This window comes from Colletotrichum fioriniae (genome assembly GCF_027942845.1).
Source record: "Colletotrichum fioriniae strain IMI 355084 chromosome Unknown scaffold_1, whole genome shotgun sequence".
NCBI lineage: Eukaryota > Fungi > Ascomycota > Sordariomycetes > Glomerellales > Glomerellaceae > Colletotrichum > Colletotrichum fioriniae.
The window spans coordinates 1,469,370-1,486,598 of record NW_027076837.1 but is presented as its reverse complement, the minus strand read 5'-3'; the positions used below and the strand labels follow the sequence as shown (position 1 = coordinate 1,486,598).

The window sequence follows — 17,229 nt, the reverse complement described above, 5'->3', positions numbered from 1 at the left end:
TCAACTCGTTATTACAGTCTGTCTCTTGTCATTGAATGGATTGTGCATGCTGGAGTATCCGTATCCGCATCACAAGTAGCAATTTCTTCTCCATTCGGCTCCATTCTGCATCACCCTCCAACGCTCCTCCGCGATCAGGCTAGTCGCTTTTCCTCACACCGTGGGGACCCGAGCCACTCCATGCGACAATCGATGGCTGGCGGTGTGAACAACACGTCCCCACGACAAATGAAAACACTGCACCGGAAACCCAAACGGCCGGCTACACCTTCTCGAACATTGAGCATGGGCATGGGTCGGCTAGTCTTACTCTTGTGCTATCTCGGCCTCTCGTGATGACTGGTAGGGGCACCCTAGACTCCTCGAGCACTAACAAGCTTCGTTATGCTTCAAGCAGGAATAACAAATTCTTTCCCATTCGTTAGTCCCCTGCTAATTGGACCCCTGGATCTCGACGACTATACCCCAATCGCCCTCTTGCAGCTGGACACTTACCCAAAGACCTGCCCGCAACCTGCATAAGCGTCGCTCAACCCATGGACAGGCCTTCTTCCGATTAGCTGGTCGATTGGACGGTCCTGGTGTGCCCAAGGGAGCATTCTTTCGATAACGGTCGCTTCATCGGGGGCATGCCATTCCTGCACGCACGCGACAAATTTACGGAGGACTCCGTTCCCCCTTCAACGACCTCCACTGATAAAGGCAGCGAACAGAAGCATGAGAAACGAACATTGAGGCAAGATGGGTCCGACGCACGCTATCGCGCACATACATACAAGACCCAGAGTGTTCAGTCGAAAGGCAACATATACAAAAACACAAGTGATGTGTAATGCACCCAATTATTCCGGCCCAGACCCCAGTGTACGCATGCAGGGCACAAACACCAGCACCGTGGTTGCGAATCGAAGCGAACGGGGCACTTCTCCAGTCTCCAGACTCCAGATGGGGAATTTGGGACAGGCACGGGCAGGGACTGTCGGAACCACCAACCGACAACTCGCCTGGCTCTCGAATCCACCTCTCGGCTCTCCTTTTCATTCGGGCCTGGCATCTGTACCCCATGCCAAGGCGGCGATATCTTTACAGCACTTTTGGGGGGCCACGTATCCGTATTCTCCTGGCAGATCACCAATTCGCAATTCCACCATCGACAAGCTCAGAAGATGTCGTGATGGCGTCCACCTCCGACCTCCCGCCGGTTCTCACCCCGCATTTGCGGGGTTACCCTCAGGGCTGGCCGGTCACGCCATCGGAATAAGTTCTACTACTCCGGGCGTGGCTCATTTTCTTGCCTCGCACCGCTTCCAGAGTCTAGACGTCTCCGTCCCGGAATGATGTGTCTCTCGCATCTACTGGTCACCGGTGCACGCACCAACACGCCAGTGAGTAACCGTAATACTCGATAAATGCTTACCGCCGGTGTTGTGGCCCCGGCTCCCGGTCAAGCCATACCGCAATCACATCATCACGCTCCAGTATTGCTTCATCAACTAGGCTGCGGATTCCGACTCAAATTGTCGTTTCACCCACATCAATCAACATCGGTAACGCAGCATTTCAGCATCGGCATCAGCCATCAGGGCTTTTCTTCCGATTTCCCAGCAAGGGCGAGGATTAAACCCTCCGACGATCCGTTCCTTTCCTCCCATGCGCTTCCGTGTTGTCTCGCATCCCCGCCCACCACGCGTTCGTTCAGGTTGGTCAGCCTCTACGTTGCACCAGGCGCACCAGCTCGTTTTCGGCTGAGTCGTGCGCTTCGCTCCAGAGTGCATACTGGTGATCATCTGATGAGCCAGCCCATCACACACATTTCTTCTCCGCACCCGTTAATTGCATGACTGGCGCATATCGTCGATTCCCTCCCTCCGGCCCATGATATGGCGTCCAAGGTTTGGTATCTCAATGGATAGCGTACTGCGTATTACCCCTCCACCCCGAACATCCCGTCGACGGCCTCGCGGCCACTCGCGGCATACAGACAATGCCAAGCTACTCCCGACCCCAAAACAAGTCCCCCTCCCTCCTCTCTAGGCTCTAGTCAACGTCGGGCATCTGCACACCGTGCAGCAACATCCAAGGAGACCCTCGAATCACATCTCGTCCTGCTCCGCTGAGACATTGGCCAGGGGTCCCCCTCCGAAGCACAACGTCACGTTCACCAGCGCACCAACCAACAGCGAACAACAAATCAACCTTCCCTCGTCGAGAAGGCTGACAGGACATGCAACAATCCAGCACATTAATTTACGGCGAAAAGCGTTTTCGTGTGCCCGCGAGCGTCAAGCACCCCTAGACCTTGTCCCGCTTTGCCTATCTGCACCCTCGTTGATACACTGTCAATCACACGCGTGCGCAGTGCCAGCAACCCACGCAGTTAACTGATAACCGCAATGACACACCAGAAGGCGCTCAACCGGCCCCGTAAATCGGAGGTAGAGGCACACGATCGCTGATCGGCCAGAACATCGTCGTCTCCCCGCTCAGCCGCCGTGGACCCCTCGTATCTCCCGTATCTCAACACCAACGCCTCCCCATGTCCTAGACACCATGCAAAATGGTGCCTCAATCAATCTTTCCATGCCAACAAACTACACCACTAACCTAATAGATGCATACACCACCATTACACAGGACACGCTTCCCTTGCTGAAAAGATCATTATGATTTCCCCCTTGGATCCCGTGGCTCAGCCTGCCCCCCCCTAAAGAAGTATCAAAACTACTCACATGACCATACTCCTCGCGTTTCGCCGTCCACTCTTGGCATCCACACGAGAGGCCACGGGACCAAAAACTCTTCCCCAACTCCATGACATCCGCGAGGCTACGGATAACTTGAACCTTTTGTTTTTACCTTTGTTTATTTCTGTTGAGCATGCATTATCACAACGACCACCACCACTCATTCGGAAACATCATGGTCTTTGCTGCGCCATGGTCGTTTACATGCGGCACAATAGCAGCCACGATTCCATCATGGGATTGAGCAAGAAGTTTTAACAATGCGGGGTATATCATTTCTCGAGGAAGGAGATATCTACACATGAATACCTAGCTCAGATGCGTAGGCGGGGATTCTTCGCCATGCATCGCAGTCTCATCCCGCTGCATCTTCAACTTCCCACGACTCTCCTCCTCCTCTTCTCTCCGCTACCTACTTCAGTCTCGGTTTATCATTTTCGCCAAAGGTAGGCGGGGATGAAAAATGAAGACCGCCCACCCCCCCCTCCCCCTTCCCTCCCTTCCCACCAGTCTAACTCATCAAATTCAATTCGTTTCAACGGTGTGGTTTGTCTTTTTTGCTCATATATACTCCTACAAGCAATACTGCTTTCCTTCTCATCCCCTGCTTCCCCCAAACTCATTTGATTGAATTTTCGTTACCCCGCAATGCGATCTCGAATAGGATATTGAGACGAAGAAGAAGAAGACGAATGTAAACAGAAGAAACCGCCCACCCTCGCCTTGCTTTGTCAATAAAAAAAAACCCCCTTCAAATATGCGGTTTCCCAAGTTCAAACATTCCCGTCTCATGCAATCCGAACAGAGAGCGGCATGAGTAAAACAAAAAAAAAGATTATCCTGCACGCCTCATCCCACAAGCGATGGGACACGCTTCCGTGCCCAATTCCATCCCATCAATCCATGTCTCGTGTACCTTTTTGATCCCATCCTCTTCACATCTCTTTTGTGATGTGCTCCTCTGCTGTCTGTCTACCTTGTATCGGATTGCTGCAACTCCACCCCGCTTTACTGCGTGCGGTAAAACTTCTTGTACAAGAGATGCAGCAATAAGTTGACGTTCAGCTTGAGGCTCCCCTCAAAAAGGTTCATAAACTGGTGGGCCTCGAACTGGGCCTGCAGCAGATCCTCAATCGGTACGAGGGCGCTCGCGCCCGGCATCTGGATGTGGCCGCGGGACCCCTCGAGCGAGAAGACGCCTACCTCGTCGCACGAAATGGTGAGGTTGACCCTCTCCCAGTCGGTGACGCCACTCCACCCGACGAGCACGCCTTTCTCCGCTAGAGCCCGAGCGCTATATTTGTAACTGCCAAACTTGGGGACCCGCCCGCTACGTTCCAGTTCGCGCTGGTGGTTGTACTGTTTGGTGAACGGAAGCAGGAACCGTTTCTTCCTGTAAAAAATGACGAGATTTGGTCAGCCTATTGCGACACACTTGGACCGTGCTTATAATATGGGGAATGGTGGAGAAAGGAGACTGAAAGTGGGGGGAGGGGGAGGAGAATGGAGATCACATCCGGGGATCGGACATGTGGATATGTGTGATATGTAGCACACGAAAAGGAATTGTCTAGACTTACCCCTTATTCTTTTGTAATGTCGCCATTGCGGATTCAATGTAGTCGTCATAGCTCTTGCGCTGTTGCTCGAGGTACTTGGCCTTCTCGTGCAAGTTGGCGAGAGTTGACCGAACACCTTCCAGTTCACGCTGGCGCTGCACACGTCTTCGGCTTTTGGTCCGGATATCGAGGGCGATGGCGTTGAGGATATCTTGGTAGTAGTTGTGCTTGGAGATTCGGCCCATGTGCTCCAATCGCATAATGTTCTCAAGCGCCGTACGCTTGAGGTCGTAGTACGACATCCGGGTCACGTCCACCATGTGTGCGTCAGAGTACGCGCCCTTTGTGCCGGCGTCGTTGACTCTGTCGTCGCGCAGTACTGACCGCCACTTGTGTTCATCTTCGGGGTTGATGGGCTTGACCAGGATGTCCAAGAGATTAGCGCCAGTCTGCACGCGAATAATGTACAGGATGCATCGCTTCGTCTCCATGAAGAGTGCCTTAACCTCCGCATCCGGATCATCGATGTCGTGCAGCTTTGGCGTAAGATAGAGTTGAATATCAGAAGAGCCTGCCGAGAGCATCTCATTCTCGTTGTTCTTGGCACTACCCAAATCTTGCAAGATTTCGCGCAGAACGTCGTCTCGGTTGGGGCATACCATTGGGAGGTCGCCGACGATGAGGTTGTGAATCGCAAAGATATCCGTCATCTTGATGTACAAAGTCGGCTTATTCTTAGAGTACAGGTCGTTGAACTCATCAATATCGAAATTGCGCTCTGCGTCTGGTACTGAGATGAGGTCGTGGGTGATATGAGCCAAACGCTCCATCGACTCGCCCACGAAAGCGTTCAGGGGCTGGAGGTAGATGTTCTCGCCGCCAAACGGCCTACCCGAGGCTACCTGGCCGAGCACCTTGGCAACCTCTCCGAGATTGCGCTTCTGGAGAGGACTCAATTGCTTCTCAATGACACCAACGTTCTCAGGAGCAATGACAGCGGGCTGCATGTAGAAGCGCCAGAGCCAGTTTGTGACAATCTGCAGAATGTGGTGTTGAGGCTCTTTCTTGAACTGTTGGCAGAGGGCCTCGAACATTTGGCGACAAAGGAAACGGACACCGTACGGCATCTTGGGCAGGAGGTCCTCCAAAGCCAGCAGATATTGGTCGCAGATTTCTCGGAGGTCGCGGAGATGATCGATGAAGAGGTCTCTCGTCTCCGGATCCTTGATGGCCATCTCTCGCGGAACATCCAGAGGACGGCGACTGGGGCGACCGGTCCGCAACTCTTCATTGTTGATGGCTGATCTGTAGATCTGCAGAGGGTCACTCTCGAGGTCAAGAGCAGGATCTTCCACGATGTTGTCGCGCACGATGGGGCCAAGAAGTTCCCGGAGGTACTTCCGGTCGCGGGGGGATCGGGTGTAGTTTGCGAGGAGCTTTGTCCAGAAGTAGTTGCCTCGGAGGTAGTCCTGGAGGTTTCTGCTGCTTTCGACCTCTTCCCGCATGGCCCTGGCGAGAAGCTTGAGGAGGTAGTACTCCTCGCGACGCTTCTGAGCGTACCCAAACAGTCCCATCATAAGGTGCTCAATACGCTTGCATTCTTTCTCGGGAATGCCCTGCTCGCGGATACGTTTGAAGAGACGTGCAAGGTATTGAGGCTGCGTCTGGAGGTTGAAGAACAATTGTTGATACGACTCCAGCTTCTTCCTCGAGCTCTTGTTCAATGCCTTCAAGTCGAAATGGTTGGCGGAGGAGATTGATGAGTTTGCCAGAAGACCGATGGAGTGACCACCGTAGTTGCTTTGGTGCCTAACAACCTCGTCCAGAGTGATCTTGTTCTTGACGAGGAGAGCAATCTTGATATCTAGCTGGTCAATGTACTGCTCCAGCATCTCATTCTGGCGAACTTGCGTGACCACCGTCTTTCGCAACCTCTCAAACTCGATCTCCTCGTTGAAATCGAAATCACTGTCGTTGAGGAGATGGACAAAGTTTTTGACAGCGTTGACTGGCGGATCCTTGCCATGGGTAAGACTTTTGTATGCATCTCCCTGAATCTTGGCGCGGACCAGGCTCTGGATTTTGACGACCTTCTCCATGTTCTCCTTGAAGAATCGCTTCTTCTCCTCGTACTTGGCTCGAACGACAAAGGCCTTGGCCGCAGCTTGCATTTCGGCGATGGTTCCCTCTTCTTCCTCGAGATCTGAAATAAGGTTGAAGACATCTCCCCGCACCATCATAGCGCGCGCGAGTCCTTGGAGCTTCTCAATGATAGGAGTGTGAGACTCAAGCTCCTCGAGCAGGCTCGCGTGCTGCTGGCGATGCTGGTAGCCCCGTATGCATGCCTGGAGCTTGGTGATCTTGGGCTCCACGCGGGAGAGCGCGTCTTGCTCGGCAGCAACGCGGCGGCGCTCCATCATGGCTCGGATGAGCGATTGGAGATTGACAAAGGTTGCTTCGTGGCTGTTCAAGTCATCTAGCAGCTGGGCGACATCCCGGCGGACGGCTCCGGCTCTGAAATGAGCTTGAAGGCTTTCTACCTCCGAGACGTGTTTGGCGAGTTCTGCTTTAGTCGTTGCAACTTCCCTGCGCGCTGAGTTGCCTCGCACAGTTGCTTGGACGAGTTCGACTTCGGCGATATGCTGACTGAGTTCTTCTACTGTCGCCGCGACTTCGGTCCGGACTTCCCGTCCACGAATTGCTGCCTGGAGACTCTCGACCTCGGGGATGTGGTGACTGAGCTCAACCTTGATTGCTGCAACGTCATTTCGGAGTGTCTGGCCTCGGATCGCGGCTTGAAGAGCAGCCCATTTCGGTGCGGAGCCTTGCAGATGCTCTTGCTCTCGCGAAATCTGATCTCTAGTCAGCAGTGCCCTGGCAGCAGCCTGGAGGCTGACGATGCTGTCGGTCTGTCTGTCAAGAAGCTCGAGGTCGTCTGCAATCCGTCCTCTCAACAACATTCCACGAACAGCCGCTTGGAGGTTTTGGACTTCTCCAGACGTCTGCACCGTCTCTTGCTGTTGAGTAACGAACTCCTTTCGGACCAAGAAACCCCGGAATGCTGCCTGGATTTTCCGCACAGGTCCGGCGTGGCGCGCCAACTGAGATTTTCTATCCCGTACCTCATCCCGGACCTTCTTGGCCCTAACAAGACTCTGGAGCTCCAAGATATCGGGCTCCAACATTCTCCAAAAGCGCTCCTTGTTGGCCATCCTGTTTCGAACTAGGAATCCGCGAACGAGGCTTTGCAAGTCCACCGCGAAGCGTCGCATCTGAAGCCGGTAGCCTATGACTTGACGGGTGAAATCACCTCGGATGAGAGCTTGGAGGTCGATGAGAGACCCTTCGACGTCCCAAAGTTGCTGCATGGTGTCTCCCAGGCGCATTCGCACAACGGCTCCACGGACTTGTGCTTGAAGCTCAACGATGGCCTCTTCACTCTCACCAAGCTCGCGGTCGATCCTCTCCTCCTCGGTCTCTTCAGGCTCAGGGGTCGCAGGCTCGACACCGAAATCGGCTCCCATATTGCCGAAGCTGGGCATGTTGGCCCCCAGTTTATCGAGACCCTTTTGCATGGCCTCGAGCTCATGGTGCTCAAACTCAAGCTGGCCAACGAGGTTGCCGATCCGGAAGTCGACTATTCCTTTTCTGAAAAGCAGCCAACTGAGAGCGTGGATACAGTGGATGACCTTCGGGATGTTTTTCTTTTCGTAGAGATCGATGAGTTCGAATCGGAAGAGGTCAGGGAGTTCAACCTCGTCCAAGTACCTGAAGAAAATGGCAATGTTGTCGGAGTGCCGGAACTGCAGTTTCTGATGTCTGAAGATGCGGAATCTTCGGTCGGGATTCAAAGCTTCGACAACCTCTGCAAGTGTGACGCCGTCTCTGAGAGCCTCTTCTAGTTCGACAATGGGAGGGATCGACTTGTGCATGATATCCTCGATCCATTCTTTGGCTTCACCGATATGGCAAAGGTATTCGTATGCCTGAAGGAACTGGCGCTGCTTATCCATCCAATTCCTCCCTTCCCAACCATATCCGCCGGCGCGCTGACCAGCTCGGTTTGTGTTTGGCTTGTCTGCCCTCTGCAATCTCCGTCGACCTCTAAGACCGATTACTTCTTGTGCTGGGGTTGTGATGGCAAACTCGTCGGCAGACTCGGACTGAGCAAGCTTTGATAAGGTACGTAGCTGGCTCGTGGATGACCGGCCCAGCTTTTCGAGATCTGGTCGTGCTAGAGAAGCAGAGTGCACTGCGGAAGGTGGCTCGTAGGCATGAGGTAACGCTGCACTGCCTCGGCTGATGGTGTCTGAACGGCCGAGCATCATGGAGTTCGGGCGGATTGTCAGAGTTCGAGATATTGGTGTTGGGGATGTGCTGCCGTCGTACTGGGCGTGTGACAGCTTGCCGCTGTCGACGCTCTGGGTGCGTTCATGGCGATAACTTGGTCGAGGCGGTGAGGGGGTCGAGGCCGTCTGCGTTGTCTTGGTAGGATGGGTAGGAGATGAAGAAGCGGGGGCTTGAGGGAGCGGGCGTAGAGATTGTCGTGTCATGGAGTAGATGTTGTTGTCTTGTTCCCTCTTGCGGTCAAGGTTCTCTCCTCCGAATGAGACTTGATGCAATCGCGAACCATCACTCTTGCCCCTCTTATGAGAACTGGGTAATGAGTAGCCGCTGGACACTGAAGAGAGTTGAGTACTCGCTCGGCTATTCTCAGAGTACAGAGAGTACCCTGAAGACGCGATGGATGAAGCAGTAGAGGACTGACGGTTAATGTTGCCAGGGTAATCCAGGGTATGCGATTGTCTGAGAGGGTGCGGACGGTGCGACATGGTGGGCGAGGATTAGGATACTGAAGGAAGGCTGCAATCGAAAATCTGTGGACTCTGGAATTCGGATGACAACATTAGGGCGCCTTTGTCGGACGTCGGCAGGCAAGGTATGCGGCGCGCGTTGGATTAAGTTTCGACCTTGCGGTCTCGTCTCTTGGGTTGGGCGCTCTCGAGATTCCGTTTCTATAATGTTTGGCGGAATGATCGGGATCAAGCAGGGGAGTTGAGAAAGCTGAAAATTCGAAGCGACCGGCGATGGTGCGCGGCGAAGCGCGGGTGAAGAATGGAGGTCGGACTCTGGAGAAATGAGAGCGCGCACTGCGCAAACAAAGGAAGATGTCGGCAATGAAGGCGACACAGCGTTGGTGACAAGGGCAATGATGATGGGAAGGAATATTTCGGCAGAAGATATTAGATGTGCTGCCCACTTGACTGACGCCAGTCCAGCCTCTAGCATTCAAAGAGGACGGTCGCAATCTCGTCAATCGACAAGGTGTGGGTGGGATGTTGGGTCGTTTGGAGGTCGGGCAATGGAGGGGGAGGATGTGAGAGTGGGAGGGCGTCGGGACCTGATAAGGCAGTTTGTTTGTTTACTGCGGCAGCTGGAGGGCGGCAACCAGCCCCCTTGCAACCAGGAGGGTGCCACAGGGTGGGTGACCCACTTTGGTACTCGCTGCTGCCAGTGGCCACTGAGACCCGTGGGATCCCCGTGAGACGAGTGGGAGAGGGCCATGGAAATTCGGGTGGCTTGTGGCTCTTGCTGGCCCCTGCGTCGCATCCGCCCGGCCTTTTAGAGTGGAGACCGATGCAGCAATCTTCCGTTGCACGGCCCTCCGCCCCGCCTCCGCTCTCTGTCAATTGGATTGTCATCTGCTTTTCTCTGGGCCAGGCGCTTCTCAAACTTCTCCCAACTTGCCCCAAAAGGTTTCTGGTCAACAATACAATGGTCCGGTGAGGCCCAAAGCTGCAAGGTCGATCTGGGTAACATGTTCAGGCACTCTCCTTGGAAAAACCTGTCACTGACTGCGGGCCAAACCGTCGCGGCTCTCATCTGACCTATTTTGACAGATGCCAGTGACTACGGATTCCCCGTTCAAAACCTTTGACACGTCGACCAATCTAACCTGGTTGAATTTCCTGTCGCCCAGGGAACATTGCTCAACCTTCTGGATGAACCAAGATTGCAGACATCATTGACGACGTCAAGGTTATGAGATCGAAAACAGCGGGGAATACCTCTGCAAGAACATGTAAACACGATCGGAGGATCGCAGGACAGACACGCCGTGATGGATAGGATACTTCCCCTCCAAAACTCGGTCTTTTATCTGTGGCACCCCCATTCTCTAGCTCGATGCATGTCACTGTTTGTAAAACGCCTTCGTGCAGCAGTCCATGGACCCGCCAATACGAACGCTGCAGTCATTTGGACAGGCAGAGGGACCGATAGTACGTAGGGGAGAATAGTTTTCACTTTGTGTGTTCGTCTCTTTCGCGATTAGTATGAGGACCGCTGTTTGGTCTTGTTTCTTTTCTTTGTTGCTTTTGGTGTTACGGATCCTGGAACAGCCAATTAGAGCCCGCCATCTCTCTCGTATCGACGTGAGGTCACTGTTGCGAACCCTCGGTCTCAGCTCACAATGGATGAACGACGTTTCTAAAGTTTAGGTAGCGCACCTTAGCTTCGTTTAGCAGCAGGTGATGTATGTTGCAAGTCGCCATGGATGCACACTCTTGTTCGACAGATGCGGAGCGTTCCTAAGGCTCGGCCATACAAAAGGACCAGCGTGGAGGTCACTTCATGTCATTCTGTATCCTAGAAAGTCAAACGAGAGACCTGAAGAGAAACCGGAGGATCAATTGTCAGTACTTGACTCCTCGCTGCTGTTATACCTTGCTTCCTCGGCATCCCACCGCCTTTCGCTCCCGGACGGAAGCAGGTAATCACTTTCTGCTGGCGTTGGGGGTCTCTGTCCAGCTCACGCAACCCAAGCAAGGATTGTCCTGCGTCGGTTGCTCTGGCCAACCAAAGGCTACGAATACAAGCAAACTCTGCAGGACTCTTCTCGACATGGCACATTGGGTTTCTGCTGGACAGAAATTTTTCTTGTGCACTAATGAGGTCCTGTGTCAACAATTGACAATAGAAGCGTTTTCCCTTATTATCGCAAATATCAAGGACACTAATATTATCTTGGTTCCAATGACCTTCTTTTTTTTTTTTTGGGTCACCAAGGTGCCCGCTGGGGTTGCGTCATATCTCGCGACGGAAGTCGAGACCTAGATGTTTCTTACATAAGGCAATGCTAGATCTACCGGCTGCTACCTGACTTGGCAGCACTATTCCAGACTTGTTCTGGGCGTCTGGAATCTCGAAACCCCTTCTTCATGAACAGAAAAATGACGGATAGTCAAGTATAGCGCAAGCGACCAGAGTAACAATCAAAATCTCATTTCCTTCATTGACGAAACAACTCATCTCAGGCGAACAGATTTGTAGGGACTGGGAAAACAATACTGCGGTGTTGCTGAACACAGTGAAGGTTTACTCAAAGAAGTTGCGCCGCACTGTAGCCACTCACCGCCTGCCCCTCCTGCCCCTCCTTCCGCCGGTCGCGCACCGTTCACTTTAAAAAATTTCCTGCGGGGTGTCGTCTCAAGAATTTTTTTCCCTTCTTTCTTACGGGAAGAAGAGACATAACCAACCTTAGTTTTCGAATCGACCAAGCTTTTTTTTTGCCTTTGGTCTTCTTTTCGAATTACTAGCAAGTTCTTCGACTCCGTTTTCATCTTTCTTCTGTTCACTCGGCAAGAAAACGAGAAAACTCATCTCTCACAAGATGCCTTCCACCAACGGTATCAACGGCGCCAAGGTGCTCGACTCAAAGACCGCCCTCCAGGTCTTGAAGGAGTACGAGAGCCGCGATGGCCTCGACATTCACGAGCTCATGGACACCAAGAAGCACGGTGGTCTGACCTACAACGACTTCCTGCTCCTTCCCGGCTACATTGGCTTCCCCGCCTCTGCCGTCGTCCTGGACTCCCCCGTCACCAAGAGAATCACCCTCAAGACCCCCTTCGTGTCCTCCCCCATGGACACCGTCACCGAGCACGAGATGGCCATCGCCATCGCTCTCCAGGGTGGTCTTGGTGTCATCCACCACAACTGCTCGCCCGAGGAGCAGGCCGACATGGTCCGCAAGGTCAAGCGTTACGAGAACGGCTTCATCATCGACCCCGTCGTCATCAGCCGCGACACCACCGTCGGCGAGGCAAAGGCCTTGAAGGAGAAGTGGGGTTTCGGAGGATTCCCCGTCACAGGTTTGTCAACCCCTCCCCTTTTTTCCTTCCCTCCCAAAGCCTGTTCTCCCACAGAGACTTTGCTTTTACCTCGCTTTACATGATTACAAACCTTTTTCAATTATAACTTTCGTTCCACCAATTCGACGACCATGTCGTTCTGAGGAGACATTATACTATGATCAAAGCAAAACCTTTACACACTGTTATCAACCGCAGCAGGCTACGGCCCCTAATTAGGACAGACATGACTAACAATCGTCTGCAGAAACCGGCAAGCTCGGCTCCAAGCTGCTGGGAATCGTCACGAACCGCGACATCCAGTTCGAGGACGACGCCTCCCTCTCCATCTCAAAGGTCATGGTCACCGACCTCATCACCGCCACCGACGGCATCGACCTGCCCGAGGCCAACAAGATCCTCGCAAAGTCCAAAAAGGGCAAGCTCCCCATCGTCGACAAGGACGGCAACCTCGTCTCCATGATCTCTCGCTCCGACCTCAACAAGAACCAGCACTTCCCCCTGGCCTCCAAGCTGCCCGACAGCAAGCAGCTCCTCTGCGGCGCCGCCATCGGCACCCGCCCCGAGGACAAGCACCGCCTCAAGCTCCTCGTCGACGCCGGCCTCGACGTCGTCATCCTCGACTCCTCCCAGGGTAACTCCATGTACCAGGTCGAGATGGTCCAGTGGATCAAGAAGGAGTTCCCCGGCCTCGATGTCGTCGGCGGAAACGTCGTCACCCGCGAGCAGGCCGCCACCCTCATCGAGGCCGGCGTCGACGGCCTCCGCATTGGCATGGGCTCCGGCTCCGCCTGCATCACTCAGGAGGTCATGGCCGTCGGCCGCCCCCAGGCCGCCGCCGTCCACTCCGTCAGCAGCTTCTCCGCCCGCTTCGGCGTCCCCTGCATCGCCGACGGCGGCGTCCAGAACGTCGGCCACGTCGTCAAGGGTCTCTCCCTCGGCGCCTCTACCGTCATGATGGGCGGCCTCCTCGCCGGAACCACCGAGTCCCCCGGAACCTCCTTCGTCTCCCGCGAGGGCAAGCTCGTCAAGGCCTACCGCGGCATGGGCTCCATCGACGCCATGCAGGACAAGAAGGCCGGCAACGGCGGCAAGGACAGCCAGAAGAGCAACGCTGGCACCGCCCGCTACTTCTCCGAGGGCGACAGCGTCCTCGTCGCACAGGGCGTCACTGGCTCCGTCGCCCACCGCGGCCCCATCAGCCGCTTCATCCCCTACCTCTCCGCCGGCCTCAAGCACTCCATGCAGGACTGCGGTATTCAGTCCCTCAAGGAGCTCCGCGAGTCCGTCGACAACGGCACCCTCCGCTTCGAGCTCCGCACCGCCAGCGCTCAGATGGAGGGTAACGTCAACATGGAGTCCTACGAGAAGAAGCTCTTTGCCTGAAAAACGGCAAAAGGCTAGCTAGCTCGTAGTAGTAGTAGTAGGCTCCCATGGAACATGAGTAAACGGATAACAAAGATGTCAATTGGGAATATTTTCTTCTTTCTTAGCCATATATGGGTGGACCAAAAAATAGGGGGTTGATGAAAAATCAAAATGGGCAAAATGGGACTTGGGAGGATTCAAAATAGAAAAATTTAGCCTCGACACCCCCTCCCCCTTTTCCGAGAGAGGACAGGAAACCACTCTTCGAAGGGGAAGGGCTAAGCAAAAGACGGGCTTGGGCAGGGCGGTAGTGCTTCAGTATAGCGGAGTTTTCGGAGTCTTTGGGAGATAAAGGGGTGGTCGGGCCTGAGACGCCCCTTGAGATGGATGATGCAGCGAACTGAATACCAAAAAGATCTTTTCTCCAAGAGAAAAGAAATATTCAAAACTGGTTCCAGTGGTCATGACTATTCGTTCCTTCTGCAGGTTCTCGCGTGAAACTATTCTTGATGTGCAACCATACCCAACATACTTAGGCTACATTCTAAGAAGACAAACTTGGTCATCTCCAACATGCGTCGGCCCACCAGTCTGTAGCCTGTAGGCAAACGCTCGCCACTCACAATCCTCAACATCAAATTTCATTCTTGACCAATTATTGACATATATGTAATATTAAGCTGCTATAAATGGTTCGAAACGTCTACTCGCAAGGAGCAATGCCTATGTAGATGTGTCCAAATGCCAAACTACGAAACCAAACAGTAATGATGCTTTTGATAACCGCCCAGAACCAAACCAGAATAAATGCCCTCATTGACAAAAAAACAAGCCGTTGCGGACCCTGCAATGCTAGACGCCAGGCAATGATGGACCTAGATATGCCACAAAGCTAAGAAAAGTACCATCCGATGCCAGCCACAATTTCAAACCCCTCGGAAGAGCTGGCCGTAAATCTCGTATATAGCGTTTCATTCTTGTGTCATTCTCGTTCGAAACGTCAAATGCGCGCTTGCGAAAAGCATGAAAGCAGTATGTCGGTCATCAGGGCGTAGGTAACTACCTCAAGACCGTGTGGGACTGACGGAATCGTATCCTGGTGCCCCATTCTTCGCACTCAACAATGGCGCCGTCTCATTCGAGGCAGCCTGTCCGCTGCCAGAGGCAACGACACTGCCTTCGCTGGCATAGCCCTCATCGCTAACACTCTCATCCTCGTCATCACTCGTGTCGGGGGTTTGAGTCAGAGCATCGTAATCGACCAGCATGTAGATGGGGATAGCTCCAATGATGGCAGTGAGCGCGAGGAACCAGTAGGCGGTAATGACATAACCTCTGGCGACACCCCAGCTGAAGGCAGCGCCGGCAACAGCGGGACCGAAAGCACGGCCAAATCCGCTGAACATGGTGGCGAAGCCGTTGAGGGTACCCAGGATACGGAGCGAAGAGGCCGAGTTGGTCAAGAGGATAGTCATGCATGGGAAGCCAATGATGACGGCACAGGCTTTGACGAACATGACGATCAAGAGAGCGGTGTAGCGCCCAGCGGTGCTCTCGAAGAGGACCACATAAGGGGCCAGAATGTAGACAATGGGAAAAGTCACAGCTGCACAGACGGTCAGTTTCTAATGCAACATACATAGCAGAAGATAGGATACGCACCACATCCGCGGAAACAGCGCAGGACACCGAAGTAGTTGCACAGAGGTGGAAAGACGAAGAACTGGATTACGCCGCAAGTGATGCCATAGATGGTGAAAATGGTACCGATGCGGCCAGAGTCGAGGCCAAAGCCGCCAGAGAATTGGAAGGGCAAGTTCGTGTTCTCCGGAGTGTGCTCCTGCTTGGGGTAGTTGAGGAACACTGGCAGAACCTGATCAAAGGCCACGGAGTGGAGGGCGAGGAAGGTGTAACAAAGCAAGTTGATACTCGTCTGAGCAGTGAAAACCTCCTTCATACTGGGTGCCTCCAAGGCCTTGTTGTCCTCGACCGGGTGTGTCGGTGGAGTCTTGTGAGGAACCAGGGGTGCGGTAGCCTCGCCGTCAACAAACGAGGTGCGTCGAGCTCTAGCATGGTGATGGTGGTGATGGCGAGAGCGGCGGAATGAGCGGGTGATGCGCTCGCCCATCAGGAGTCCCCAGTCGGGCTTATGTCGCTTGCTCTCGAGCGTTTCCTTGAGGAAGAGAGTGGCGGTCGTGACTGAGATGAAGAAGAAGACCGCAGCGATGAAGTTTGGCAAGGCAAAGGGGTACGCCTTGAAGAACCAGCTATCACCAAAGACGGCGGGGAAGCGGTCGGCAGGCCTGGCAAAGAATCCGCCAAAAGCTGGGCCGAAGATGGAGCCAACGGACCAGATGAGAGGCATAATCGAAAACGCGCGGGGTTGTAGTTCCTTTTCTGGCACCATCTCTGCCACCATGGTGCGGATAATTCCGACTAAACCATTGTCAGTGTAAGACGAAGAATTCACAGATCAGGAGGAAACGCACCATTTCCGTTACCACTTCCGAGAATAGCTCTCACAGTGATTGCCATGGGCAGACTTGTTGAAACACCCCAAACACAAAAGAAGAACATTGTTGATAGCAGGCCGATGATGATGGTTGGTTTTCTTCCAAATCGATCAGAAGCTCTACCCCACGGTACCGCAGTTACACTCTGTGAGAGCGAGAACACGGCGGACGTGATACCAGCCCATTTTGCGACGTCGTTCTGTTCCACGCCGAAACTGCGAATCATCTCGGGGAGGTATGGGAAGACGGATGTGAGGGCGAGAGGCTCCGCGAACCGCGCAACGGCTGTAATCGAATTAGCATCGGAGTCTAGAAAAGATGATGGATGCCTCTCATGGAGTATTAGAGGGCTCCCTGATCCGAGTTGATGTCAAATCTGCATCCTTTATTCCAGCGTTTGTACACGCTGGAGCACTTTCGACTTGGTAACGTTTGTCGGCCTCATCGGTTCACATTGATCAGGCAGCTTGGAAGATCAAGACCATGCTATCGTCGCATTTCGAGGTAGGTTTGGAGTAAGTGTCTAATGACAGAGTGGCGGTAACATGGCGAGAACATGTAGATTTCCACCCGTCCATAATCTCGTAGTCTACCAAGGCGATCCCAAGACAACCACGATCCTTCCATCGCATGACCCTGAAGTTGTTCGGAAACCGGTATGTCTGGTCTCACGGCACTTGCCTGGCTTTGACTGTCACCGGTACTATCGGCTCTGTTGAAAGCGCGTTTGGGAAAAAAGCAAGCGTTGGACATGTTCTAAAAATGCGAGGTTGCCTTACCCAGAATGGCCAGCTGCTTCGCGGGCAACTTTGGCTTTGTCGGTTTCGTCATTTTGGAAGTCGAAGGAAGAAACAGGTCGCACGGAGAAGATCCGAGCTCTACGGTTCGGTCG

The 17,229-nt window shown here is 53.6% G+C and overlaps 3 protein-coding genes across 3 annotated transcripts; 1 reads left to right on the top strand and 2 right to left on the bottom strand.

The window, feature by feature from the left end:
• Positions 1-3,752: 3,752 nt before the first annotated feature.
• Positions 3,753-9,135, bottom strand: IQG1 (iqgap- protein; the record flags this gene model as incomplete). Its single annotated transcript, XM_053193510.2, has 2 exons — positions 3,753-4,137; positions 4,325-9,135. The coding sequence occupies 2 exons, from the start codon at positions 9,133-9,135 to the stop codon at positions 3,753-3,755; spliced, it is 5,196 nt and encodes a 1,731-aa protein (XP_053049227.1).
• A 2,840-nt stretch (positions 9,136-11,975) lies between these two features.
• IMD1 (inosine-5'-monophosphate dehydrogenase) lies at positions 11,976-13,842 on the top strand (the record flags this gene model as incomplete). The annotated part of the gene is made up of 2 exons (XM_053193511.1): positions 11,976-12,456; positions 12,704-13,842. The coding sequence occupies 2 exons, from the start codon at positions 11,976-11,978 to the stop codon at positions 13,840-13,842; spliced, it is 1,620 nt and encodes a 539-aa protein (XP_053049228.1).
• Positions 13,843-14,888: 1,046 nt separating this feature from the next.
• Positions 14,889-17,168, bottom strand: N0V96_000395 (uncharacterized protein; the record flags this gene model as incomplete). Its single annotated transcript, XM_053193512.2, has 4 exons — positions 14,889-15,430; positions 15,487-16,260; positions 16,314-16,622; positions 17,117-17,168. 4 exons carry the CDS (start codon positions 17,166-17,168, stop codon positions 14,889-14,891), a joined length of 1,677 nt encoding a protein of 558 aa, XP_053049229.2.
• Positions 17,169-17,229: the final 61 nt, after the last annotated feature.